General features: G+C 47.1%; 1 protein-coding gene across 16 annotated transcripts in view; it reads left to right on the forward strand.

Moving 5' to 3' along the window:
* Positions 1-27,988, forward strand: part of NR5A2 (nuclear receptor subfamily 5 group A member 2) — a 127,415-nt gene that overhangs the window by 78,247 nt on the left and 21,180 nt on the right. For 13 of the 16 annotated variants that reach the window (XM_055583166.1, XM_055583152.1, XM_055583155.1 and 10 more), the window contains one exon: positions 3,466-3,613. In XM_055583166.1, coding sequence (XP_055439141.1) covers positions 3,466-3,613 — 148 coding nt within the window. Of the gene's footprint in view, positions 1-3,465; positions 3,614-11,932; positions 12,216-12,460; positions 14,218-27,988 lie in introns of those variants that run through there. The other 3 variants (XR_008715142.1, XM_055583163.1, XM_055583161.1) reach the window with 3 other exon arrangements.

The raw sequence follows: 27,988 nt of genomic DNA on the forward strand, positions 1-27,988 counted from the left end.
CTGCTCCTGCGATGAGTGCAAACTCCACATTCGACAATGAAAATATAATTATGTTTGTAATAAAATGTAAAGAAGTTGCAGATCTGGGCGCTGTTTCAGGAATAAATCACTGCTCCTCCTTCAGAGCCATGTGATTTGATAAATGATCCTTGGAGGAGAGGTTATCAGAGCCCCCACTTCATGAGCATGTTTGAGCTCTCACATTAGCCTGCATATAAATATATAGCGATAAAGTTGTCGGTATGCCAACTGATTTCCCGAAGTCCACCTCACTAGTTTAGAGTCCCGTGAAACCATTTCAGTTCCTTTCTCTTAGAGTGTGTTTATGTTTCCAAGTATGAAATTCTGACAGTTGAACTTATTTCATACTATTTGATCTATATACACCTCACAAGTTTTAACTTACCCATCTTTTTAAAAAATGACTTTAGAGCCCTTTCAGTTACAGTGTACTTCACTTGCAACTGTGAAGTTTTCGTTTTGTAACTTTCAGTTCAGTTCAGTCGCTCAGTCGTGTCTGACTCTTTGCAACCCCATGAACTGCAGCACGCCAGGCCTCCCTGTCCATCACCAACTCCGAGTCCACCCAAACCCATGTCCATTGAGTCGGTGATACCATCCAACCATCTCATCCTCTGTCATCCCCTTCTCCTCCTGCCCTCAATCTTTCCCAGCGTCAGGGTCTTTTCAAATGAGTCAGCTCTTCGCATCAGGTGGCCAAAGTATTGGAGTTTCAGCTTCAAAATCAGTCCTACCAATGAACACCCAGGACTGATCTCCTTTGTAACTTACTGCCTACCTATTAGAACCACACACATAGCATAATTGAATTAACCCCATCTTAATAATAAAAAAGAATCACATGCTCAGTCTCTCAGTCATGCCTCAGTCTTTACAACCCTGTGGGATGTAGCCCACCAGCCTCCTCTGTCCATGGATTTCCCAGACAAGAATACTAGAGTGGGTCGCCATTCCCTTCTCCAGTAGCAACACACTTGTGGCTTACTTTGGTACACTTTCCAGGTGTAGGGCTGACTAGTGATTTTTTTTTAACGTGTTATGTGCATTCTAAGCTGTAGTGACGATGCTTTCAGCTGGTGATTCCAAGTTTAACTTGGCAGTGTTGTCCCAGCTGTTCTCATTTCTTAATGGTGATGGGAGTGGGTGGCCCCTTACTGTTATCCAGCTGAACACCTTGCTGAGAGGAGGGCACGAAAGGACGGGGCCTTTCCGAGACTTCCACAGGCCCTGCCCGCCCTCCTGCTCTGCCCCGGGTTTCCCCCACCTCTGACCCTGGCTGCCATTCCCTCTTCTACCCCACTTTGTCCCTGTAGGATTTACATTCTTCTTATTAGGAGGAATAGTTAGACCCTGTACAGTCCCCAAGGGATTTGGAGCTGAGCTACCCCTGTTAAGTAAGAAGAACGTCCTTGGAGTAGGAAGTTCTCCTGGCGGGACCTGGTCCAGTGAAGGTCGGGGCATCCCTGGGCGTGCCCGGCGGGTGGCCCTGCAGTGGTCGTGGCATCCTTCCGCTGGGCCTCTCTGCCTCCAGCTCAGGCTTCAGGCCGCCTGTGTGCTGGCCCTTCCTTTTACACGGCCCGAGACAGAAGCCACAGGCGCACTTAGCTGCTGATGTGTGAATTTAGGGGGCGAGGCGGGCACCTGGCCCAGGCGAGGAGGACGGTGTGGTGGCATGCAGGGCCTCCCGAGGACGCGCATGGACTGGGGCTTTTTCATGCGCAGTTGACTCTCTGTAAACTGATTGACACCTTTGGGGGGGTCGTCTTTCCACTGACTCATAATTTTTCTCACTCTCAAAAAAAGGTTTCTGTGCACCCAGTATTCTCTAGTTAAAGCTGAAAATTCAACTCATCATATTTACACACACACACACAAAATCCATTCTGCCTTGTTTTTAATTGCAAATTCTCCTCGAGGGACTCGTTCTCCTGCTTAGGAGGCAGCCCTGTGCCTTCTCCTAGAGAAGCAAGTGCAGTCAATTATGGTAATGAAATGTCAATAAATATAAAAATTTAATACAATCTGCTCCGGGTGAGTGGCAGATGAGGACTTGCCTCCCAGACAAATTTGCTGCTGCTGCAAATATTAAATGCACCTAAAAGAATATCTGGCTGCCTGAGAGCCCACCAGTGAAGGAGAGGACGGGGCGGCAGGCACCAGCCGGGCTCTCCCATCGTGGTGGAATTGCAGCAGCAAAGCCGGCTCTGCCATTGCCGCCCCGACACCTTAACTTACTATTGTAGGTCCAACTTTGGGTGTCCCTGCGAATAGTCTGAGGTGGATGCATCTGCTGCTCCATTTTTGTTTTTTTTTTTTTTCCTTTTAACGGAGAAGAAAATAAGCCTTTTTTTGTTTTCCAAATCAAGAAATTATTCTTCTCATAAATAAGATTGTTGTGTCTTTAGAGAGTGATGTATTAATAATCGCATGAGGGTAGCTAGTTGTAGCTTTTTAGGAAGCAGCAAACTAAGGAACTGCAGAAGGAAATGGCAACCCACTCCAGTATTCAGTATTCTTGCCTAGAGAATCCCATGGACTGAGGAGCCTGGTGGGTCCATGGGGTCAGAGGGTCAGACCCAACTGCGACACCATCGCACGCTCACTCCAATCAAAGAATAATCTAAATGTGATACCTTCATCATCTGTAAGCATAGAGTCTTGAATGATGATTACTTTAAAATGAAGTCTCTTAATAATTTTATTAAATAATATTTAAAAAACAAATAAACAATACTACATCTCTGCCTTCACTTGCCTCATTAATTAACTTTGTATACACTTAAAATGTAGGCTGCCCAGGTGGTGCCGTGGTAGAGAATTACTTGCCAATGCAGGAGATACAGGAGGCGTAGGTTCGATTCCTAGGTCAGGAAGATTCCCTGGAGGAGGAAATGGCAACCCACTCCAGTATTCTTGCCTGGAGAATCCCATGGACAGAGGAGCCTGGCGGGCTGCAGTCCGTGGGGTCTCACAGAGTTGAACACCACTTAGCGACTGAGCATACATTTAGAATGCTGCTCTGGATTCACTTTTTATGGACAGTGTATTTTCCTTTAAACGTATTCATAAGTTAACAGTTTTCATCTTAGGTGGTAATGGCACATCACAATAGGAAAAAAGTCACATCCAACTCTTTGACATCCCATGGACTGTAGCCCACGAGGCTCTTCCATCCATGGGATTCTCCAGGCAAGAATACTGGAGTGGGTTGCCATTTCCTCCTCTGGGGGATCTTCCCGACTCAGGAATTGAACCTGTGTTTCCCAAGTCTCCTGCATTGGCAGGCAGATTCTTTACCACTGAACCACCTGGGAAGCCCCATGTGTCTGTATATATGTGTATTTATATATATGTATAAAGTCTAAATAAATAGTAAATATGAGAGACTTGCCAGTTCTGCACGTGCAGTTTTTCCTACTAACACGCCGCCATTCTGTGTTGCAGGTAGACTATTCCATCATAGCCTCACAGGCGGGGGCCACACTCAACAACCTCATGAGCCATGCACAGGAATTGGTGGCAAAGCTTCGTTCTCTGCAGTTTGATCAACGAGAGTTTGTGTGTCTGAAGTTCTTGGTGCTCTTTAGTTTAGGTAAGGAATCCTTTCCGCATCCAAGTGACTAAATGATCCCGATCTTTGAGTGCCTTGAAGTCCATCCATGTTTTTGTTTTTCCAAAAGAGAAGAACCTTCTTTTCTAATCATGACATATTCCAGCTTGGTCATGTTTTCCTGTGCGGTCCTGGCTGAGTTGTAGCTCTGTAGTGGGTGGACTGGGGCGTGGAGGAGTCATGACTGATGGCCGTAACAAGGGGGTGACCCTGATAGAAAGCTGCGGCAGAGGGCCAGGAAGGGCTCGTGGGCCACGTCTGGGCCACCTTAGCTGCTTTGGTCGTCTCTCTGTACCTTTTGCTTCAGCTTGCAAGCTACTGCTGTTTTTGTTCTTATAAAATATGGAGAGTAATTAAAAACTTGATTCTTAAATCTCTATCAGGATTAACTAGAGTATGTTTATAACCAAATACACACTAGGCAAGCATAAAAGATGATGGTTGTCAAGGGGAAAGGATGCTTCTTTAGGAAAGCTTTGGAGAAGAAAGATAACTAAGCAAGACAGATTAGCTAAATCAAGGTTCTCAGTGAGTCAGCTGAGAAAAATCACCACTGCTTGGAATAAAAAAAGGATTAAGGAGATGGATTTTTATTGACTTCAAAGGCACAGATTTTTCTGCCTGTCCCATACTTGATTTCTGTATTTTGTTGGCTTAATAAAGCCAACTTAAATAAACTTTTTGCCAAGTGCATTTATTACTTATTGGCAGACAGCTGAGGGAGGCAACTTCCCTTGAATGAAAAAAATGCAGAAATCAGATTTACCAACATATGTTTTTTCTTTAGTCTTCAGTTATAAGATAGTTGTGAATTCATATCCTAAGAAATAAAACAATAAAACACACTGCAAAGTAAAGCAGATGTGTCTACGCTCCAGATTTGGTGCTTTCGTTTTAAAATTCTTCTTGACAGCACAGCACAACTGTTGCTAATAAAGGCATAGTTTGAAGTAATAGAACCAGAGTTAATTTTTCACATGTAGTCAACATTAAAAAGAAAAGGAACATTTTCATATTTTGGAAAATGTGATAAATATAGCAAAAAGAAATGTTACTGAAAATTTGAAAAGACAACAGAATTTCATAGATGTAGTGTTCAAAGGTTTACCATGCCAGCTCTGGGACCTGTGTGGTTTCTATATTAACCACAAGAAATAGGAGAGTTCTATTCAACTAAGTCTATGTCCCAAGAGCATTTTTTTTTTTTAATGGAGAGGAACATATAGCATAGGCCTGCTTGCTGTCATCTCACTATTTATTCTGCTTTATGGCAAGATCTTAGTCTTTTCAACTCATGCATTTGATCAGTAATTAAATGAAAAATGTGGTAATGTGTGTGTAAGAAATCTTACAGCATCTCAGTGATAAAATATTTAAAGAGAGTCATCTCACTTCAGTGGTATTTTAAATTAGTTGAAGAACTGCGTGACATTTGAAGATGCGGAGATTAACCATCAGCCATGTTTCGTTTTCATCACTTTTATCTTTCGTTCATCATTTTTCAAAATTATTATATTCTCTGCCAGATACTATGGATGGGTGGTCAGGGGCATGGGCCAGGGGTGGCGGGGGAGGGGCTCGAAACGCTCGAACGTCACAGGTTATCCTCCTGAACAGAGGGCCCACGTGTTTACCAGAACTGCCCTCTGTTTAGTGAGTATGTTAACCGTTTCAGGATCCTGAGCATCAGGGAATACCCAGTTGAATGTCCATTAAAACTATGCTTGTTTGTGGCTTAAGGAAGAAAGGAAAGCATGGCTTTCTGGTTAGATGTAAACCAAGTCTGGCCAAGGGTTCATTTTTAAAGAATCACGAATAGTTTCGAGCCATAAAATCCAAGTAGTTTCCAATCTCTGAATGGAAAACGTTAGTCCCCCTTAGAAACAATAAATAATCAATCTTTGGAAGGGGTGTGGTAATTCACCATTGGGCACCCACGCCAGCCCCCAAAGCCTGTTGTACCCAAGATGGATGTGAAATCACATCAGGGCCTCCCCCAAAAGCTGACCCTGTGCCCCGGACTCTGAAGCCTGCGGTGTTCCTATCCCAGGTTTATTCCTGTATTGCTGTGGTCAGTATCCCTTGAGATATTCCTATCTCAAGGCTCCAGCCTTGAGCCTCTGGGATCCTGGAGATGGCTGGGGCTCCGTGTGGACTCATATGAGGTCAGGGGCTGTGTGGACTGAAAGATGAGGTGGGCTTTCCAGGTGGATGTGGTGAGAGTAGGTGTGAGCCCTCGCAGGTCCAGCCTCCTAAGACACAGGATGCCACGCCGTGCAAAACACGGGAGGCAGGAGGGCAGATGGACTGGGGACTGGCAGGGGATGTGGCTGGAGAGGCGGGCGAGAGGCACTGCCTGAGCTGAGCACTTCCTGTCCCAGCCACAGGGATGCAGTGGCCACCAAAACTGGGGACCACAGTCTTCATTCTGCAGAAAGTCCGGATTCTTTTTAAAGGGTTGAAGGCGCATCACTGAAGGGGATTTGCCTTCCCTGTAGCGACGTGGAAAGTGGACTAGAAACTGTATTCAGTGGATTTAACGAGCCTTAAAGACAGGAGTGAGATGGGTATGGACATGTCACAGGGCACAGACCTCGGGATGTGACAGATGCAGAGGAGATGCTGGGATGCATCTCGGTTTTCTAGGCTCCTCACCCAGAAGAGGAGATTCGACAGAAGCATCCCCTGACTGATTTCAACCAGTGTGTTGGTCTTTCAGTCGTGTCCGACTCTTTGTGACCCCATGGACTAAACCCATGGAGCCCGCCAGGCTCCTCTGTCCATGGGATTCTCCAGGCAGGAATACTGGAGTGAGTTACCATGCCTTCCTCCAGGGGATCTTCCTGACCCAGGGATCAAACCTGGGTCTCCTGCATTGCAGGTGGATTTTTTTGCCATCTGAGCCACCAGGGAAGCAACTAGGCTTCTCCTAAAAGTTGTCCTACACTGAAGCTGAGTCCTGATATCATGAAAAGCTAATGACGGAACTAAAGTAAAAGCTGCAGCTGACCAAAATTCTTCCAATCTGCTACCTGAATTTTTCCCCTTCAAATTGTGTCCATAAGCAGACATCAGTTGATTAAGCTGGTTTAGAAAAAGAAAAAGTGAAAAAATGCTCTGTCTTCCAGGATATTTCTCTGTGTGTGATAGAGTAGACTCCAGAGTCCCAGTCTTTGCTGGTTATTTTGTTTTCTTAAAATCCTATTACTTATTTATTTTTTCTTTTTCTCACCTAACTATGCTCAGTTGTGTCCAAGTTTTTGCAACCCCATGGACTGTAGTCCCCCAGGCTCCTGTGTCCATGGGATTCTCCAAGCAAGAATACTGGGGTGGGTTTCCATTTCCTCCTCCAGGGCATCTTCCTGACCCAGGGATCAACGCCACATCTCCTGTGTCTCCTGCATTTTCAGGCAGATTCTTTACCACTGAGCCACCTGGGAACCCTTCTCACCTTACTATGAGATAACATAATTTGCATCCGTGGAAATAATTCTTAATTGTCCAGTGCAAACTGATGCCCCAAGAGAGGCCAAAATAACATGTTTGTTTATTGGCTTGTACTCACACCTTTTAAAGAGGAATCGAGGTTGCTGATGCCGTTTGCTGTCAGCCACCAGGACAGAAGTGACTCTCACAGAGGAGGAGGTAGGCGTGTGGGGTCATGATCCCAATACTGTCTTTACCGCTTGCCTTCCAAGACCAGTAGACCGGTCCCGTCCACTGCATCACCTGAAAACAGGTGCAGAGCTGCACAGGTCTGAGCTGAGCTGAGGAGGTCACCTGGCCTGTGACTGCTGCTTCCTGGGTACGGTCGTTGCATGGTCCAGGCCATCAGGGGCGTGAATGTGGTCTGAGAGCTCAGGGCAGTGTCCCAGCTAAGAGGTCACCCTGGCCGGGATCTTCTCTGTCTCAGGGCTCCGTGCCTGGACTTGGTGGACTCCTGTTCGATCCCAGGTGGCAGGAGAAAATAGACACATATTGCATCCCGTCTCGTCTGGTGTGTGCCCTTGACTGTTGTGAGCCGTTCTCTTGTCTGGTCAGTATTTCTCACAGCACTTTTGCATACTCAGCTGCGTGGAAGAGATCATTTCTTCTCTTTGAGACGATTTCCCTGACCTAAAAAGTTGATTGGGGTTAGAAGTTGTCCTTTATTTTTCTCTATATCCCAGGTTTCATTGCTTGATACACAGCAGGGACTTAGGAAATGTCACTAATAAAGTAGATGCATCAATAGAGTTCAGTTCAGTCGCTCAGTCGTGTCCGACTCTTTGCGACCCCATGAATCGCAGCGCGCCAGGCCTCCCTGTCCATCACCAACTCCCGGAGTTCACTCAGACTCACGTCCATCGAGTCAGTGATGCCATCCAGCCATCTCATCCTCTGTCATCCCCTTCTCCTCCTGCCCCCAATCCCTTCCAGCATCAGAGTCTTTTCCAATGAGTCAACTCTTCGCATGAGGTGGCCAAAGTACTGGAGTTTCAGCTTTAGCATTCCTTCCAAAGAAATCCCATGGCTGATCTCCTTCAGAATGGACTGGTTGGATCTCCTTGCAGTCCAAGGGACTCTCAAGAGTCTTCTCCAACACCACAGTTCAAAAGCATCAATTCTTCGGCGCTCAGCTTTCTTCACAGTCCAACTCTCGCATCCATACATGACCACTGGAAAAACCATAGCCTTGACTAGACGGACCTTTGTTGGCAAAGTAATGTCTCTGCTTTTCAATATGCTATCTAGGTTGGTCATAACTTTTCTTCCAAGGAGTAAGCGTCTTTTAATTTCATGGCTGCAGTCACCATCTGCAGTTTTTTTGGAGCCCAAAAAAATAAAGTCTGATACTGTTTCCACTGTTTCCCCATCTATTTCCCATGAAGTGATGGGACCAGATGCCGTGATCTTCGTTTTCTGAATGTTGAGCTTTAAGCCAACTTTCTCACTCTCCTCTTTCACTTCATCAAGAGGCTTTTTCGTTCCTCTTCACTTTCTGCCATAAGGGTGGTGTCATCTGCATATCTGAGGTTCTTGATATTTCTCCCGGCAATCTTGATTCCAGCTTGTGCTTCTTCCAGCCCAGCGTTTCTCATGATGTACTCTGAATACTCAGCTTTATTTTTATTTTTTTAGAAACTAGTTTTATTAATTTTTGTTTTATATTAGAATATCATTGATTTATAATGCTATGTTAGTTTCAGGTATACAGAAACATGATTCAGTTCGACTTATTCAGTTTTAAACTCAAGGCAAAGCCTTTACCGAAATAGTTTGTGATCTGTATAATAGGAGGTGTTTCAGTCAGAAAGTTCTGTCTAAGTGCTTAGTTGAGTCAGGCGTGTCCAACTCTTTGTGACTCTATGAACCATAGGCCGCCAGGCTCCTCTGTCCAGGGATTCTCCAGGCAAGAATACTGGAGTGGTTTCCATGCCCTCCTCCAGGGAACCTTCCTGACCCAGGGATTGAACCCACGTCTCTTACGTCTCCTGCATTGGCAGGTGGGTTCTTTATCTATCCAAGTGCAGGTTAATTTTCAGAGACTAGTTTTTCCAAAGTACTCTCTAACAACTACCTCCTCACAATTAAATTCTTTCTTTTTTCTTTAATTGAAGTGTAGTTGATTTACAATGTTCCAGGTGTACAACAATGTGATTTAGTTATAAGTGCACATGTATATATTGTTTCAGATTCTTATTCAGCATAGCTTGTTACAGGATATTCACTGTAGCTCCCTTGCTGTGCAGTAGGTCCTCGTTGATTTCTCTACTTTATACCTAGTAGTGTGTATGTGTTAATCTCAAACTCCTAATTTATCCCCTGCACCTTTCCCCTTTGGTAACCGTAAGTTTATTTTCTTTGTCTGTGAGTCTGTTTCTGTTTTCTAAGTAAATTCATTTGTATCATTTTTTTCAGATTCCACATGTAAGTGACATCATGGGCTTCCCTAGTGGCTCAGACAGTCAAGAATCTGCCTGCAGTGCAGGAGACCCAGGTTCAGTCCCCTGGAGAAGGGAATGGCTACCCACTCCAGTGTTCTTGCCTGAAGAATCCCATGGGCAGAGGAGCCTCGCAGGTTACAGTCCATGGGATCTCAGAGAGTCGGACGTGACTGAACAACTAACACTAACTAACTAGCTATAAGTGATATCGTGCACTGCTCGTCTTTCTCTGTCTGACTTACTTTATGTAGTATGATAGCCTCTAGGTCCATCCATGTTGCACAGTTACATTCTTTTCTAATCCCAGTTTGCATTCTCCCAGGTTATGTGGAGAGCTATTCATTTATAAGCTCTCAGAGAAAGCTAAGTCGGACACGACTGAAGCAACTTAGCAGCAGCAGTAACATTAGAAAGAATATCAGTGGCTAAAACCAGGTGGTTAATGCCTATCTGTTCCAAGCAAGTAAATGTGAGACGTTAGGCCTTCAGCCCATGTTCACGAATGTGGCTGAGGACGGCTGTCCAGTCCTTCTCGGGGTGGACACAGTCATGTCTCAATCCATCGCGGCAGCTCTTAGCTTCGCTCCAAGCGTCCAGGTGTTGACTGGGGTGCTGCTCACGAGTAACACCGCGCAGGGAAGAGTCATGCTCGTGAGGGCAGACACCCCATTGGAGGTGGGTGGTGGGGCTGAGTGACGACTCGATGTGAAATCCCCGGCCTGACAGCCGCCCTCATCCAGCTGCCACCTGTGGCCCGTCTCGGAGGAGTGCCGAGTGAGCAGCGGCGTTTGCTTCATCCCCTGGCTCGGCTCCTCCGTCCCGCGGGCTCAGCACAACCCCTGCACCTCAGGGCCGTCAGGCACAGTGTCTTAAACACCAACGACCGTCCAAGCAACTGCTGAGTGTCCAAGAACAAAACAGCATTAGTGTGGCCTGATCCACGGTCAGAAGGGGTTTTGACAGTGGCTGGGTAGTACCTTCAGGTCCGAAAGTCATTGAAAAATTACAATTTGAAAAGCAAGATATTTCTAAGGCCGGACAGAGTGGTTTTCTCCTATCTGTGTGGCTGCCGTAAGCTCTGCAGCCTGACCCGACACTGGGGGCTGGCCGTTGTTCTCGATGAGGTCAAGGCTGCCGAGCCCCCGGATTAACCAGCTCTCCAGCCCGTGAGCAGGGGATGTGTATCTGGTTTACTCCAAGCTTACTCTTGAACATATAGTAGGTTTTTAAGAAATACGTATTGCGTGTTTCACAGACGAAAGAATGCTTTTGCATCCAACTTCTGGGTTAAAAAGAAAGGGGTGAAACCTGGTGAGGAGAGGGATAAAATGGAATATTGGCGTTGACGTATACACAGTACTATGTATAGAATAGATGAGCAATGAGGACCTTCTGTATAGCACAGGGAGCTACTCAGTACTCTGCAATGGCCTATAGGGGAAACAATCATAAAAAGAGAGGATATATATCTGGTATAACTGGGCTTTCCAGGTGGCTCAGTGGTCAAGATCCACCTGCAGTGCAGGAGACTCAAGTTCGATCCCTGGGTTGGGAAGATCCTCTGGAGGAGGAAATGGCCACCCACTCCAGTATTCTTGCCTAGAGAATTCCATGGACAGAGGAGCCTGGTGGGCTGCAGACCATGGGGTCACAAGAGTCAGACACGACCTGAAGACTGAACAGCAGTGGCCGCGTGTGTGTGACCGGCTCACGGTGATGTGTGCCTGAAAATAACACAACATTGTAAATCAATCACACTCCAATAAAAGTAAAAAATATTTATATTATAAAAAATTTTTAAGTAATAGAAACTGGAAAAATTAGTTTTAAAAAATATACAAAGTTTCAAGGCAGGAGGCTAGAAAATAGATCCTCTGGATACATATTAGAGAATTCGACATCTTTTTATTTTAGAAATTAAGGATCTGAGTCTTCGCATTGTGAGTGGAGTTCTTGTTAGGGAAGTAGACTAAACAGAATCTTCTCCTTTGGGAATAACATAGTCAATGAAGTTAAGGACCGATGCTCAGTATTCAGGTTCTGTTGAAACGGCGGTGCTAAGAGGCTCAGTGTCAATATGAGCCATAGAAGGAGGGGGCAGGAAGGCGTTTCTCCTCTAATGTTAACAATAAAGTACCCTCAGGACTTCCCTGGTGGTCCAGTGGCTAAGAATCCACCTTCCAACGCTGAGGACCTGGGTTTGATCACTGGTTGGGGAACTGAGATCCCACATGCCACAGGGCAGCTAAGCCTGAGTGGTACAACTGGAGAAGCTTGCATGTTGCAGCAGAGACTCAGCACAATTTTAAACATTTTTAAATGCCTTCAAGTGGGTAAACGTCTTACTGTCCCCCTTTCATTTCATGTTTAAAAGAAGACCAGGTAGTCTCCCCCAGCATTTTAGGCTCAGAGCCACATCTGGAACTGACAGCCCCAAAGCTCGGTCTGGCACGACAGACACTTCAGGGACCTATGAGCTTATCAGTGAGTGTTTCTTAAACGCTCCCTACATCCTAAGGCACCATCTCTACAGACAGAAAGATGAAGAGAATCAGAACTGTCATCTGAAGAATATAGACCAGGAAGAAGACCAGACTCGCTTGGGTAAAAGCAGGGAACTGCTTTACATGAATTTCCCATTTTTATTGACTATACTAAGTAATTGCAAAGCTTTTCACTTCCCTTGGTTTCTGTGTGTGTGTGTGTGTGTGTGTGTGTGTGTGAGAGAGAGAGAGAGAGAGAGAGAGATCGTATGTCTGTGTGCACTCTGGGCTGAGGATTTCGGCGAGCTTGTGGAAAGCATTGTGTCATAGCCTTGGTACCTCCCTCTTGAAGAATCCCTCCTCGTGGTTTGTTGCTGTCTCAGCTTTGTCTCTTTTTTTGACCGCGAACCACACCTTAGGAGAGCCGCACGAGTGATCCCAGGCTTTCAGAACTCATGTGTCTACTTTGTATCCGCCTGGACTCTGTGACGTTCACAGGAGACGATCAGCCGGAGCAGCTTGATGGTCGTTGTCCTCTTGCCCGGTGGTCATCAGCATCAAACGCTCTAAACAGAAAAAGAGGAGGCTAGGAGATGCAGGACGCGACGCTCCTTGGTGGGGAGGGGAAAATTAGGACGTTCTATCTTCTGCTTTACTAAAGGGTCCGCCCTGACTCTTGCAATATGATGTTGATTTTGTTAATAGTAAATAAAATCACACTGTGCTTTCTAGCTTGAGACTGTGGACAGTGAGTTCAGTCTTGGGTTGAAGAGACGTATTTTTGGTCACTGGTTTTCCCAAAGAGCTTATTCTTTGATAGGATGGATTTTGTCTTGTTTTTGTTTTTTTAATCTTGTCCGGTAATTCTTCTGCTTGGGGCTTTTAAATGAGGCTTTATTCTTGTTTCCTTCTCCTGCACACGCCATTTCTCCTCCCGGCTTGCACTGTCAGAAGCTGGCCAAGGTGCACGGTCAGTGCTCCCCAGGGAGCAGGTGGCAAGAAGAACGCCAGGAGGGAGACGAGCCCCGTGCAGTCAGAGCCTCTGTGCAGAGCTCAGAAAGCTGTCACCAAAGGGCACTCGCGTCAGTGTCAGGGCCGGATTGTTTATCTATGTAGATTTCATTTGAAATGAGAGCGTTCTAATGGGCCGGGAATCGCAGATCAACTGTTGCTCTCAGATCCCAATGAACCAGAGGCCACAGGACTTGCAGGGATAGTCAGCATTGCGTGGTTAAGTGGCGCACAGGCAAGGCCCGCGTGTCCCCGGCCCGGCGGCCTTAGCGGTTCGGTGCTGGCCTCCCTGACCGAGGCCGCTGCTCCTTTTTCACTGCTGTCGCTGCTGGATGGGAAAGACCACCGTGAAGCCATTGCCAAGGGTGGCGTGTGCCCTCCTGTAATAAGAGAAGACCACCCCCCCGCACGCCCGCCTCCTCCCCTCTACTCGGGGTTTGCGGCCCTCAGGACAGACCAGGGTGTGCGCTGGTTGCTCAACTGCATTCCATTCTCCGGTCCCAGTCCAGAGGTCACTGAGGCATCAGCGTTCAGTCCTGCCTCCTGCGGGGAGGAGGCAGTGTTGCAGGATCCGGTGATGACTGGTGAGTTATGGGACGTTGGGTTGTTCTGGCCTGGGCTGTGCCCCCATGCCCTGCTGACCCCGAGCTGGGCAGCCTTGGCAGGGGGCGCACACAGGGACATAGCAGAGGCCCTATGCTCCGCCCCTCGACTTCTAGACAAGTCTGGAAATAGTGACAGCCACCTTTCAAGGAGGGGATGCCAGGAGAGGAGCTGCAAAAGAAAGAGCTTGTTTTGCCGGCGTCTCCAGCAGAGGCCCAGCAGCTTGCTGGGTGTGAGGGGTTTTGCCTTTGGACTGTGTGCCCCTGTTGAGTTGGAAGGGGCGGTGGAAGGCGGATGAGAGCACAGTTCTAAGCAAAGCCATAGGAACCGAGGGAAACACAAAATCCCCTTTGCTTTTTGGCAACATTAAATCTAATTCACGAAAGTGGGCCCAGCCCCAGCAGATTGATGACAGAGGTTAACGCTGCGTTTGCAGCGCCTGGAGCAACACGAACTGTGCGCTGTGTCAATCAGACCACGACCCGCGGGCGTAGGGTCAGCTGCGGAGCAAACCCACGGCCGACGCGGGTCGTGCTGCTGTGCTCAGCTCACAGCCTCCGTCCAGAAGTGCCGGGAGAGCTTGCGAAGGCTGGAGGCCTAGCAGACCTCTGTACTTGTGCATCCCCCGTGTGTCTGAATATTAATTCAGTTCTGAAAACAGGCAAAGCTGTCTGCAGGTCACAGAACTACTTACAAAGTACCTGGAAAAAAGCTGGAACAGCAAAAACCAGTTTTCCCATGATGTGGTCATTGGTTTTCCTGAAGCTGGTCTCATTATTTGCTTTGTTGTAGCCTTCCAAACCCTCACCTGTGTGCTAGAGCGCGGGCACACACACGCACACGCACACACACACACACACACACACACACAAACATGCACACACACACGCACACACACAAACACTCGCTGTCCCTGACTGGTGGATATATTCCCCTCACATCGTTCCCCAAGTGCACTGGTTAAATTGTTCCTTGTGAAACATAAGGGAAAGAGGGCTCCTGGCTTCTTCCTACAATTAGCATTCCGTCTCAGTTTTTCCCTTTTCGTGTATGATATTATAATTTAGAAAAACACTCACCAGACACTTTCTAGATCTCCACAGGATTGCCCGGCTGATGGAGATGCAGAGGAAGGTAATGCTGGCAAATAAGCATTTCCTAAAATTTATGTAATCATTTGAAATTCAGAAAGGATTGATTAGCATTCAGGAGATGCCCCCGCTCAATATTTACACCATAGAGATTTGGCAGGAGCAAATAATGGCACATAAAGTTGATGCTTGTCTTAATTAAATGCGGTATAATAGGTGTTGTGTGGATTTTTTTTTTCTTTCAGTGAGCAAAGCAGTTTAGCAATGAGCAGATATAATTCATTTTGGAGTTCTAAGTTTGAGCTGAATCGATATGAATTTACAGCCGTGGAAGAAGTGATTATCATTTGTTATCTGCTGGCGCAAGAATATAATTGCCTAAATAGCATTTATTTAGGCATATTTCTGAATAGCTTATGCCTAAGAATATTTATCAGTTTTTAGTTGTTCACACTAATATTGTCATTTTGCTAACTGCTGCCGTTTAGGGAGATGATTTTTCAGAGTCGATTGGCCTGGCAAACTGGGAGTGAGCAGGGAGGGAAGTGGCGGAGGGCACGGGGCGTTCTGCCCAGGTGTCTCTTGCCTTGGTCCTGCCAGCTGCTCTGTGATGACCCCAGGACTGGCTGTCTTAGTCTAGACTCAGAGGAGGTTAGTTGGTTAATGTGGCCGGTTCAGGTCCGCACACTAGTTAACTCCAGACCCCTTGGGGGCATTCTAGAACGGAGCCAGTCTGTCACTCATGGCTGAAACATTCGTAAACCTTTTTCCTATTTGACTGATAAAATCCAATCTTGAGTTCTGGGTACATTTGGTTTTTGTTGTTGTTCAGTCACTAAGCGGTGTTTGACTCTTTGCAACCCAAGCACGCCAAGCCTTTCTGTCCATCACCAAGTCCTGGAGCTTACTCAAACTCATGTCCATTGAGTCAGTGATGCCATCCAACCATCTCATCCTCTGTTGTCCTCTTCTCCTCCTACCTTCAATCTTTCCCAGCATCAGGGTCTTTTCCAGTGAATCAGCTCTTCGCATCAGGTGGCCAAAGTATTAGAGCCTCAGTTTCAGCATCAGTCCTTCCAATGAATATTCAGGACTGATTTCCTTTAGGATGGACTGGTTTGCTTTAGGATATTTGGTTAAGACAGACCAATTCAAGCCAGGAACCAAGAGGAAATATAAAAGATAAAGGCCTTTCATCGTTTTGAAGCATTAAATGACAAAACACACCGAGCGCCTGCTACATGTAAAACCATTGCATTGGGCACTGTGTCTTCCCACAGTCTTTCCAAAAGGAAGGAAGCTTCCCATTGGACACAGAACCTGGGGACGCCGTTCCAGAAAAGGCCTTCCCTGGACCGCATACCCTGATGCCGTGGCTCCCTCCCTGCCTGCTTCCTTCCTGGGACCCACATCACATGCCACACACGTGGCCGGCTCACCAGCCCTATCGTGTCAGTGAGAAGGCCTTTGTCAGCCCTCACGTGGCGTGAGTCTGACCACCCGCAGAGGCAGGAGGAGCGGGAAGCTGGGCATGGGGTCTGGTAGAACCTCTGGAGGGGACCCTGTCCCGCACCCTGAGCTGCCTGGATTTTTGGCAGAAACTGTGGGCCTGCCCCCCAAAAAGACACCAAATCCTAGAATTTTACGCATAAAAGACCCTGCACTGAGTCCAAGGTCAAGTCCAGGCACTTCTCCCTAGATGAAGAAATGGGGCCGAACAGGTCAGGTGACCCAGGCCCAGTCCCGTGGGGTCAGTCTGAACTGACGGGTTAGACTCCGCACACAGGCCCGGATTTCAGTAATGGCTGCATTACTGCTTTTGCAAGATTTCAAAGTTAGACGGAGCTATTTCTTGTGTATCTTTCTTAAAGAAATCTAAATTTCTTGGGTATCTTTCTAACAAAATCTGTCATCATTCCGGTTCACAAAAGTAGTTTTCCAGGACAGTAAGGGATGCTCACTGCCTTCTATCACGCTCCTGGTGGCCCAGACGATGGAGCGTCTGCCTGCCGTGCGGGAGGCCCGGGTTCCACCCCTGCGTCGGGAAGGTCGCCTGGAGGAGGAAATGGCGACCCACTCCAGGATTCTGCCTGGGAAATTCCATGGACAGAGGAGCCTGGCGGGCTGCAGTCCATAGGGCTGCAAAGAGTCGGACACGACTGAGCGACTTCAGTTTCCCTTTTCCCTCTAATACCTGCAGTCATCGTGCAGAACTGTTTTTATTTAGAAAGTACTCCTTCTATATAACATAACATTACAAGTGGTTCAGAAACTGTGGCTGACATGCCCAAGGCCACACAGCTTGGAGTCTGAGAGCCTGTGACCCAAGCCAAGTTCTCTAATCCCAGACCTGTGGTCATCCGTCTACACCCACAGGGAAGGTAGTCTTGGGTTCTGGGTCTAAAGTAGGAAAAGAGAGAAGGGGGAGGTGTTTGCCTGGCAAATCCTATGGACAGAGGAGCCTGGTGGGCTGCAGTCCATGGGGTCACGAAGAGTCGGACATGACTGAGTGACTTCACTTTCACTTTTCACTTTCATGCATTGGAGAAGGAAATGACAACCCACTCCAGTGTTCTTGCCGGGAGAATCCCAGGGACGGGGAAGCCTGGTGGGCTTCCGTCTATGGGGTCGCACAGAGTCGGACACGACTGAAGTGACTTAGCTTAGCTTACCACCTAGGCAGGGAAGACTGCAGGCTTGAATCCACATTCCTAGGCAACTTAGCTCTCCTGTTTCCCCATCTGTAAAATCGAAATAATAATGGTCTCCTAAAAGCGCTGTTGTGAGGGCTAAATTATTATGAGGAATTTAGCTCAGCACCTGGCCCAGGGTCCCAGTAAGGCACCAATAATTATTAATATTGTTTAAAGCATCTCTGTTTACATCAGCAGAAGTCATGTAAGTGAAGGTCCCTTATTGGGAAATGCCTCTTTCCAAAATGTAATCTCTGGTGAATAGATTATATGGAAAAGATTTTCCTCGTGGCAGCAGAAACTACTCTATTAATTCAGCACCAGGAGATAGTTTGAAATCTTCTATCTACTAACCCACGGCGCCATGATTACCTTGGGTATTTTGAAATGTGCCAGAAGAAGCAAATTCAAGCCACTTCCCTTCACTCCGTGTACCACAAACCTTCAAATTCCACTGAAGACACACGAAATAAGCAACTGGTCCTCTTTCTAAGCTGCTGGAGCCCCAGTCGTGATGTTCTGACCATGTGGAGTAGCTGGGTCAACGCCTGCTCTCTACAAAAATGTTCACTCCAGGAGATTCAACATTTCCCTCCAGTTGTCTAAGATTATCAATGCTCTGTAGTTAACTTTACCTAAAAAGGTTGTAAGTTCTTCTTTCAGACGTATTAATACTTGGTCTCTCACAGCTTCCAGTATACAAACTGGAAGATTTCACTTAGAGAAAGAAAGCAATTTCTTTTGAAACAAAAATCCTGGATAACCTTTTCCCTCCAAGGGAGTCATTGGAATTCACAAACTGAAACCTTTCAGAGAAGTTAACTTTGTTCTTTTGTGAACACATTTTAAAATAAGAGGAATGCTTTATTAATAACAATTATTAATAGTGATTCTGAGATGGTGAGGGACAGGGAGGCCTGGTGTGCTGTAGTCCATGGGGTCGCAAGGAGTCGGACACGACTGGGTGACTGAACAACAACAGTGGGAATATTAACAGATTCTCCCCCCCCCTTTTTATATTTTTGGCTTCAAACTCAAGGGGCTCAGTGAAATAGGAAAAATGCACGTTTTAAAATATTTTCGGTTCGGAGTCCTGGGTTCTAGAAGCAGGTCGGAGTGGGGGTTTGGGACTCCCAGCTAACGCTGGCAGCCTCCCGCACAGTGTGCGTCTCCCTGGGGCTTCCTCCGCCTCTGGTGTAAACACGGACTCCCGGGTCTGCCTCACGGGTGTGTGCAGTTACCCTTCACGTCTCACATCAAGATCACTGACTCCGAGGAGTCCTCCTTGTCTCCCAGACGGGCTCATGCTTCCTCCCCTGGATTCCTGTTGCTTCTTTCACAAATCTCCACCAACCACCGTGTTCCGTCATCGAACTGTACACCCCGCATGCAACTCCAGGTCTGTTTTTCATTCTGCATTCCTGGTGCTTAGTGCCACGCCTAGCAAGTCGTTCACATTGAAACCAGTACTTGCCTAACAAGTGTTCTCAGTGCTTAAGCGTGTAAACCATAAGGCTCTCTGCCAGTGCTTGTCATTGAGGATAATGAGGACCCGTTCTAAGTGGACCAGTCAGGAATCTGGAGGATGTCTGATCTTCTACATCTTTCTTGCAACAAGAATGGATTACCTGCCGGACCTCCTCCTTGGCTAGGAAGTCCCCTCCCCAGCGTCCTGCTCAGGACTGCCTCGCGTGGTTTCTTTCACCCAGGGCTGCTTTCTCCTGGCCCGTTTTAGGAAGGGGATGGCAGATTTTCTCAATGCAAAGTCAAAGCACTGTTGACATTTCAGGACACTTAGCTTTCACACTGACTAGCTTTTAATGCGAAGGCACATCTGGTGTCCAAATCCCTACCTTCCAGGTCTTTATTGTGAACAGGATCGCACGATTTATCAGATATGGTAAGCTTGGGTCCTCAGCAGATTCTCCATTTCCTACTATGGCTAGTTTCAAACTCAGAGGACCGGGCTTAGTAGAGCAGGAGAACAGGAAGTAGAGACGAAAAGAGGAATGTGTATGCATGTTTTAAAGAATTACCAAAATTAAAGTTTTATCATAAAAGTCTTTAGTACATTCCTGATACCCATAGCCTGGAGTTTTAGTAATTATCAATTTCTTTTAAAATTAAAAAAAAAAGTTACTGTCGTTATTGCTTGCTGCAAAAAAACTATGGGACAAATTGCATAGCCACATGTTCTGGCATTTGTCCAGAACAACCCATATCAAAAAGGACTGGGTCCATGCATACTGTAACACTATCGTTTCTAATTATAACTTCAAGGAACTTCCCCTCTCAAAGAGGTAGCTGCAGAAACTTAACTCGGAGCTTACAAAAGAATGGAGGCTTTTAGGATTAAAAAGCATCTTCATTTACCCTTTCTGCTCCATGTTCTCTAGATTCCCATTTTGATTCTTGTGGCTCTAGAATCCTTCCTAAATCCAGAGCCTGGATCATCATTTTCACTGATCCATAGATTTCATTGTTTAATGTACCAGTCTATTGACTCATTCTCCAGGTGGTGGACGTTTATTACAAACCATGCCATGCTGTGCTGCTCAGTCGTGTCAGAGTCTTTGCAACCCCATGGACTGTAGCCCGCCAGGCTCCTCTGCCCATGGAATTCTCCAGGCAAGAATTCTGGAGTGGGTTGCCATTTCCTCCTCCAGGGATCTTCCTGACCCAGGGAAATCAACTATACCCCAATATAAAATTAAATCCTATTTTTTAAAAAAATGTGAAATCCAAGATACAAGATTACTAGAGATTAATAAGGTTGCTGAATATTAACAGTAAACTTCTTGAGTTGCTAATTTAGTTGTGGAAATACGTCACTGGTTTGTGGAGAATTCTTCAAAGTACACATGAGCTGTCAACAGCCCTCCATGTGTAAACAAGAAAAAAGGGGGAGCTCTGCTTTCTGTCTGGCTGCTCAGTGGCCCCGTTGCTTGGATTCACCTGGTGGGGCTACCGCAGGAAGTGTGTGCGGGCAGACGCAGGACAGTGTTCTTGGCTTATTTGCTTTAACTTGATACAGCGGTGATGTTAACAGCCTGTGTGAGTGGCCGTCAGAAGGTACCATGGAGACGTCCCGCCCGCCTTCGCTGCTGGGTACTGGAGTGCAGCTAAGGCAACTTACGATACGTTCAAGGTCTAGTGCTCTACTAGTAAAAAGATCTCATGGCTTTTAAATATTAAATAAAATCAAGTTAGAACGGTGGATTAACAACCGCTATGTTCAGCTTGCTGGGAGAGGTGCAAAGCATGCCCTCCCTGTCCATCCTGAGAATCACGGCTCCTGGGGCATTCAAACCGCCCAGGTATTTTCAGTACTTCCGAAACTCTATTTAGAAACTGTGCACTTACCTGCAGTGAGATCGCCAGGGCTAAATAACACAGCCTTCCTTTTAACTTCATGACAGCAAGTCAGTGTACCAGGAGTCATCTCATGCTGAGTCGGTGTCTCATTGGCAGTTTTATCTTTTTCATTGGTTATAAACAAATAGAAGGCTGGTTAATTACTAGTTAATAATCTTGTTAGTAAAAAAATTTTTTTCAAGAATTGGGGGAGAAAACAGTACAAGAGAGTGAAAAGAAGCAGGGCAGTCCTGATACAGAAGGTGAACGGTCTGATCCAGAGATGCCTGTTCACCTGAAACTCACTATTAATCAACAACATTTCAAGAATTACATTCAAAAAACGAAAATAAGATATACATAGGCTGTAAATACAAGCAAAAAACAATTTTTGAGAATAAAAACTTCCCTGGTAAACTTAAAATGTATTAAAAGCACCATTTCTACGTGAGTGGTTTTCTCTTTCCTTTTATACATTTCCTTAGCTGAATAATCTAGAAACATGGAATAAAAGTTGACCTCCAGCCACGAGGAAGCGTGAAGGGGACCCTGTGGGCCTGTTCCGGCCTCGTGAGGGTGGAGAGGATTCCTTCATCTTTTTGGTCCAGCTCTGGGTCCAGTCAGAGCAGGCTTCCAGACAGTCTGTTTGTTCATACTTCTTGGTGCTGTAAATTCTCACCCTGTATTCAGAAGAGTGACTGTGGCTGATGAGGGGATTGTGGTAGCTGGCATGTGTGGTCGAGGGTGCTTCCCAGCCCGCGTGGCCCCCAGGTGCCTGAGCACTGCCCACCGCGGGGCGGGCCCCTCCCTTCTCTGCTCTTGGAATCACACGTCCGGTGGTGCTGAGTCCAAGAGGCTCCTTGTTTCTGATCATGAGCACCAAGTCAGCATCAGCCGCGGAGTCACTAGGATTTCCCCACCACCCACAGCTGTGTTTCCACATCCACTCACACCCCCCACCCCTCCGCACACTGCAGGCACGTCGAGGGGGTCCAATTCGGGAGGAGGGGCCTTTCTCCCAGGGAGAGGCTGCGGGCTAGGGCTGCTTGTAGCAAGGACAAGCTGCACACGCAGAAGGCCCCGGTTGCCAGCAGTGTGTGCACCTCCCAGGGTTGGGAGCGCACCCACCAGAAGCTCCTCCCTCCTGGGAGCACATCTTTCTCTGCGTTATATCCCAAGCGGCGCTGGCCAAGCAGGAGGTGTACCTGCCTGAAGTTCAGTGGAACTTCCGATTCCACCCGTGGGCTCATCTTCATTCCCTAGGACCCATCTAAGTGTTGCTTCTTCCCAGATCCCTGCCTGACTCCCCACGACATTTTTTCTACCAACTTCCGTGTAGTAATTGCAGTTATCTGTTTGTCTTGGGGTTTGCCCCACTTGCTGAAGTTGTAACCCCAGTCTTGGCAGACGGAGGTGTTCAAGAAGCCTGGAATGGCTGGCTGGCCGGATGGATGGAGGGAGGGGGGGATGGATGCATGGATGATACATGGATGGATGGTCAAAACAGTCATCGATTAGCAGGCATGTCGAGCAGTTTGAAGCAGCACTGTCTCACACACACTTTCTAATTCATTCTATCCCCAGAATGACCCAAACAGGGACCAAAATCAAAGGAAAAACTAAGAACCTAACCCGTGTCTTGTCATGCTTGGTACATATTAGTGGGGGAAATATGAAATTGTGCTATCCCTTCAAGGAGTTGTAGGTAAACCTGTTTGTCCATCGCTGGGTTTTTTTTCTAGCATCAGTGTGATGGAGAGTCTAAAACAGTCCTGGATGATACATTAGTGAGTGTCATTTATATTTCATGCCTCTGTGTTTATAGCAGTAAGACCCTGGCTGATGATCAGCACCACTTAAAAATATGACTCCTTGTTAAATAATTGATACATGTGATGGGGAGAGCTTCAAACAATGCTCAGAGCTCCAATAATTAATGGACTGATTACAAGATGCTTGTAAGATGGCTTAAACACAAAGCGTACGGCATAGGTGTAATTGCCGTGTTAACCCTGTGTATAAAAATGGGGGCAAATATTCAGTGAGGCTGGGGAAGGGTGGGAGACAAAGGAGAAGACAGGTCATGAGACGGCACATTGATATAGAGGTCTCGGTGTTATCTTTTTGAGGATGACTCTTCCGTGGCTGTGCTGGGTCTTCCCTGCTCTGCACGGGCTTTCTCTGGTTGCAGCGCGGCGGCTGCTCTGGAGCTGCGGTGCACGGGCGTCTCGTTGCGGTGGCTTCTGTTGGGGAGCTCGGGCTCCAGGCGTGTGAGCCTCAGCAGTAGTTGTGCATGGGCTTCGTCACTTATGTGGGATCTTCCCAGACCAGGGATCGAACCCGTGTCCCCTGCATTGGCAGGAGCATTCTTTACGATCGGACCACCAGGGATGCTCTTCGTGCTATTGATTTAAGATTTTTTTTTTAAGGCTGTATAAAGGCAGGATACAGGCATTGTTGATGCCCCAGACATTTTTTGAGAATGATTCTAGTGACATAATAGCATCATGCATGAGTCACAGCTCGCCATCTACCTTTTAAAGAGGCAGAAACTGCCACAGTGCAGGTCCTTTGAGCCCAGGTACCTTTGCTGACCCAGTAACTGAAGCACTCTAACTCCAGCGCCCGGGCCACGGGGCGAAGGGCTGGTGGGGTGCGCTGTGGTTCCTCTCTGTCGCTTGCCGTCCTCGGAAATGACCCACTCTCTCTGCTTTCTCAGAGTCTATGACATTGCAGCCCTTTTCCTTCCCAGATAAGTTCCTTTGGCATTTCTTGTAAAGCTGGCTTGGTGCTGCTGAATTCTCTCAGCTTTTGCTTGTCTGTGAAGCTTTTGATTTCTCTGTCGAATGTGAACAAGAGCCTCGCTGGGTGTTCTTGGTTGCAGGCTTTTCCCTTTCATCACTTGAATAAATCATGCCATTGCCTTCTGGCTCGTGGAGTTTCTGCTGAAAAATCAGCTGATAACCTTATGGGGATTCCCTTGTATGTTATTCATTGCTTTTCTCTTGATGCTTTAATATTTTCTCTTTGTCTTTAATTTTTATGTGTTTGATTCCTATGTGTCTTGACATGTTCCTCCGTGGGTTCCTCCATGGGACGCTCTGCACTTCCTGGACTTGGGTGTCTGTTTTCTCTCCTGTGTTAGGGAAGTTTTTTGCTACAATCTCTTCTAACACTTTCTCAGACCCTTTCTCTCTCTCTCTTCTCCTTCTGGGACCCCTATGATGCAAACGTTGGTGCATTTTATGGTGTCCCAGAGGTTATGACGTTTCAGACCGAGAAAGAGGAGGGGGACGGGAAAATGGCCCTCCTGCCAGCCTACCACCCAGCTGAAGTGACCCCACTCACCCGCATCCCACCCTGAGGACTCAGCCCCACGGCCCCGCCTGCCCCCGCCTGGAGGGAGAGGAGCGTGTTGAGAAGATGAAGCACCTCCTGATCCTGCAGCAGCTTCGAGGGCAGCCTGTCTGTCAGGACACATTGGGCGGTCGTAGGACAGTCTTTTTCAGGAAAGCTGTGGGTTTCACGTTCGCAGGGACCATCCATCAATTCCTAAGATTATGGCGTGATTTACTGTCGGAGCTTCACGCAGTCTCTGATTTTCTGCCTCTCGTGAAACATTGTGCTTTCCTTTTCTATTGATGTATCAACTATAATAGTTACAAGCAGCTACAGGGAAATCAATAGCGAGCTTTCATTACCGTCTACATCAACCAAAGAGCCCCAGTGGCGGGAGCGCACCTGGTGAGACCCAGCTCGCCAGCCACGAAGGGGCACGTGACCATTTTCTGCCAGGCTGAACAGAAGACGGTGGGATTCTGCACACCCGCTGTAGGGAATTTTAGAAATGCTGCTGTATTTGAAAGCGAAGGGTAGAGAGCCTGGGAAAGCCACGCAGACGGCATGCAAAGTGCTAGCATCTTTCAGTGGACGTAAAGATGTTGCTTCTGTGGGTTCTGTTCTGCAACTAGCCCTTCAGGTCCTCTGGGCCGTGGAAGGATGCTCCAGGTGACTGTGCCCCAGACTGACTCTCGGAGCCGGGAGTGGCAATGCTGAGGTGAATGGTACAAATGCCACACGCTGCCCAGCCCAGCAGTGAGGCCTCTGCACACCGTGTCCCTGCAAAGCGATGTCGCCAGAGTCCAGTCAGCCCCAGAGGCTGGACAGATGCGTGGATGAGTTGAATAGTCTTTCAGAGCACAGGTTGGAGGACCGAAAAAAGAAATAGGATTTTAAAGCAATGAGAGGATCTTGGCTACCAGTCATGCTTGGGGGACAGGCAAGACCTCGGGCATCTCCAGCATTTCGGCATCAATTTCGGCAACATAAAGAGGCAATTTACAGAGCAGATCCTAACACATCTCGAATCTGAACTGTGTGGAATCATAAGTCCTATTGCATTCCCAGTCTCAGATACATGGACAGTGAAATGCTTTATCATTTAACAGTACTTCCTGACAGTGACGATCTATACAGTAAGTCCCCCACATGCGAACTTTCAAAGGTGCAAACGTGTGTCCGCATGTTCAGTCACGTCAGTTCACGTGTGAGGCGCACGTTGTCACGTGTGTGCATCCGTTACGAGTGGCTGTGCTTCTGTGTGCTTTATAGAGTGCGGTAGTGCAGTATCTCAAATTCAAGCCCAGCGTGTCCGTAAGCAAGCGTAAAAGCAGCAATATGTAGCCCGTCGTGTTAGTTGGACACATAGGCTAACTTTGTTGGACTTGGAACAAATTAGACTTACGAACATGCTCTCAGAACACAACTTGCTTGTATGTAGGGGACTTACTGTATAAGGGTTTTTCATAGTTCGCTATTAATACTGTGTGCCAACTCCAAACCCCCACTATAAAAATTACCTTTAGAGATTAATATATTTTATCAAGAAGGTAGAAACTCACACGTGGATAATTTCTGAATTTGTGTAAGAGCCTTGAAGAACTACAAAAATATTTTTTGGAGATATTAAACAAACAACAAACCAGCAAAAACCCTGAGCAGGAGACCACCTTCCCAAAGCAGCATTTGAAGATGAATGTCAGCAAGTAGTTTGAGTTCTTGGGGTGGGTTTGTTTGGAGGGAGATGGGGGTGGAGGAAGGACTATTTTGATGATGGATTTTTCGAATATTCTCTTTCATAGTATTTCAAGTTTCTGGTTCTTTTCCTTCCGTGTTTATATGCTACTAGATTTTGGTGAGAATGTTTTAAATTTCCTTTTGACATTATGACAACAGGACAGACAGGCTCTGTCCTTCTGCCGACGTCCTCGGAGCCAGGCACCCCCGCATGACTGGGCAGGTGGCCGTGATGTCCATTTTTATTTGCAATGGCCCCAACAATTAAACCTGCACAGGTTAATTCCTACAATGCCAATCTCTAACTGTATCCCTGCTCTCATTATTTCTTTTGCTATTCTCCCCTTTACTTAACAGGCAGTATTTTTTTTTAACCTGCTTTAGAGATGCTTGTCCCTTCTATAACTGGAGATCTGAGTCAAATGGAGTATCATTTGGACCGTTTTCAACCGGGCATCATTACAGAATCCCTGTGAACTCGGCTAACGCGTCTCTTGATGTCACACCCGTGCTTTTTAATAATTCTGTCATCTGGCAGCCAGAAAACACTCTTTGCGCATCCTTTATCTTGCACAGCTAAAAAGCAGTCCTTCCACGACACACCTACCCTGACACCCAACCCGCTGGGGCGGCCCACACGGCTGCTGGAGGCCACAGACAGGGGGCGCGGACCCTGGCAGGAAGCCCTGGAGCGAGGTGCGGTGCCAGGAGGGGGCTTTCCAGCCCAGCTTCCTCGGCCCCGTGGGCTCAGGTGAGGGGGGAGATCCAGAAGGACAGCACGTTTGCCGTCAGGTCCCCTGCTTCCCCACCAGGGAGGCTGCGGGTCAGACATCGCCACCCGTGGGCAGCGTTGACTGTTCTAAAAGTAGGTACAGTGAAAGGGTACATTTTCAGCAGGAATTGAGGATGCAGTGAAAATGAGGTGATAATGTATGAGACGGTAAACAAGGGAAAGAGAGAAGAAGGAAGGAAAGAGAGGAGAGGAGGGATCAGTTAGAATTGCCCTGGCATAAACATTAGTCTTTGATCCAGTTGAATTCTTCAATCGGTGCGTTCTTTATCCAGATTAGTTAAGAAAAATAACTTGAACATTTGTAATATTTTCACAAGCGTTCTTTCCACTCTCACCCCATCATGAGGTCTTCCCATCGCAGGGTCCCTGCTGGCCCTGCCCTTCCAGCTCCTTGGCATAGAACCCCTGGGGTCTGTTGCAGCAAAATTCAACGCCCTTCAGGAGGGTGGGGGTAGCTTCGTCCCGCGCCTCCACTCCCGCCGATGACCGAGGCTCCCAGGAACGGAAGGCGAGCGTGAGTCAAGGCCCAGAGGGCAGACTGGAGACTAATCCAGCTCCCAGTTCTAAACCAGCACCAAGTAAAAAGAATACAGACGACAAGCACACCATCAACCCACTGGATTGTCTGAAGCCTTGAATGAGAGAGCGCGAACACAGATAGACACTTAAGAAATTTGCTGACATTATTGGTTAATAGGCCATTCATCATAAACATACAACCTCCACCCCCTTACAAGCTAAAAATGCTCAGACGGCTGTTAAAATGTATTTATTTGCATACATCCAGTGGACTTCCTTTCTGCCAGGACTTCTGTTTTAATCGGAGAAATAAGAACTGGTCTTGATTAGATGGTGAGGGATTTATTTGCTTTGAAATAGTGAACGTAAACAGTTGCTCTGTTCACCTCACACAATCTAAGGTTTATGCCTTTTTAAAAGAAACATTTCTATCCACAAATGTCAAGCATCTGGAGAATTTTTTTTTTTTTTTTTTTTTTTGAGATGTGCTTGATGCTTTGTAGAAGTGTTTCTTTAAAATATAGGGAATGGAAGCGTCCTTGTTTCTTCACAGTGCTTCAGTGCTTAGTAGCTCAGTCATGTCCAGCTCTTTGCAACCCCGTGGACTGTAGCCCACCAGGATCCTCTGTCCATAGGGATTCTCCAGGCCAGAATGCTGGAGTGGGTTGCCATGCCCTTCTCCAGGGGATCTTCCCAACCCCAGAATCAAACCCAGGTCTCCTGCATTGCAGGCGGATTCTTTACTGTCTGAGCCACCAGGGAAGCCCAAGAATACTGGAATGGGTTGCCATGCCCTTCTCCAGGGGA

The sequence above is a fragment of the Bubalus kerabau genome, chromosome 5 (genome assembly GCF_029407905.1).
Source record: "Bubalus kerabau isolate K-KA32 ecotype Philippines breed swamp buffalo chromosome 5, PCC_UOA_SB_1v2, whole genome shotgun sequence".
Classification (NCBI taxonomy): domain Eukaryota; kingdom Metazoa; phylum Chordata; class Mammalia; order Artiodactyla; family Bovidae; genus Bubalus; species Bubalus kerabau.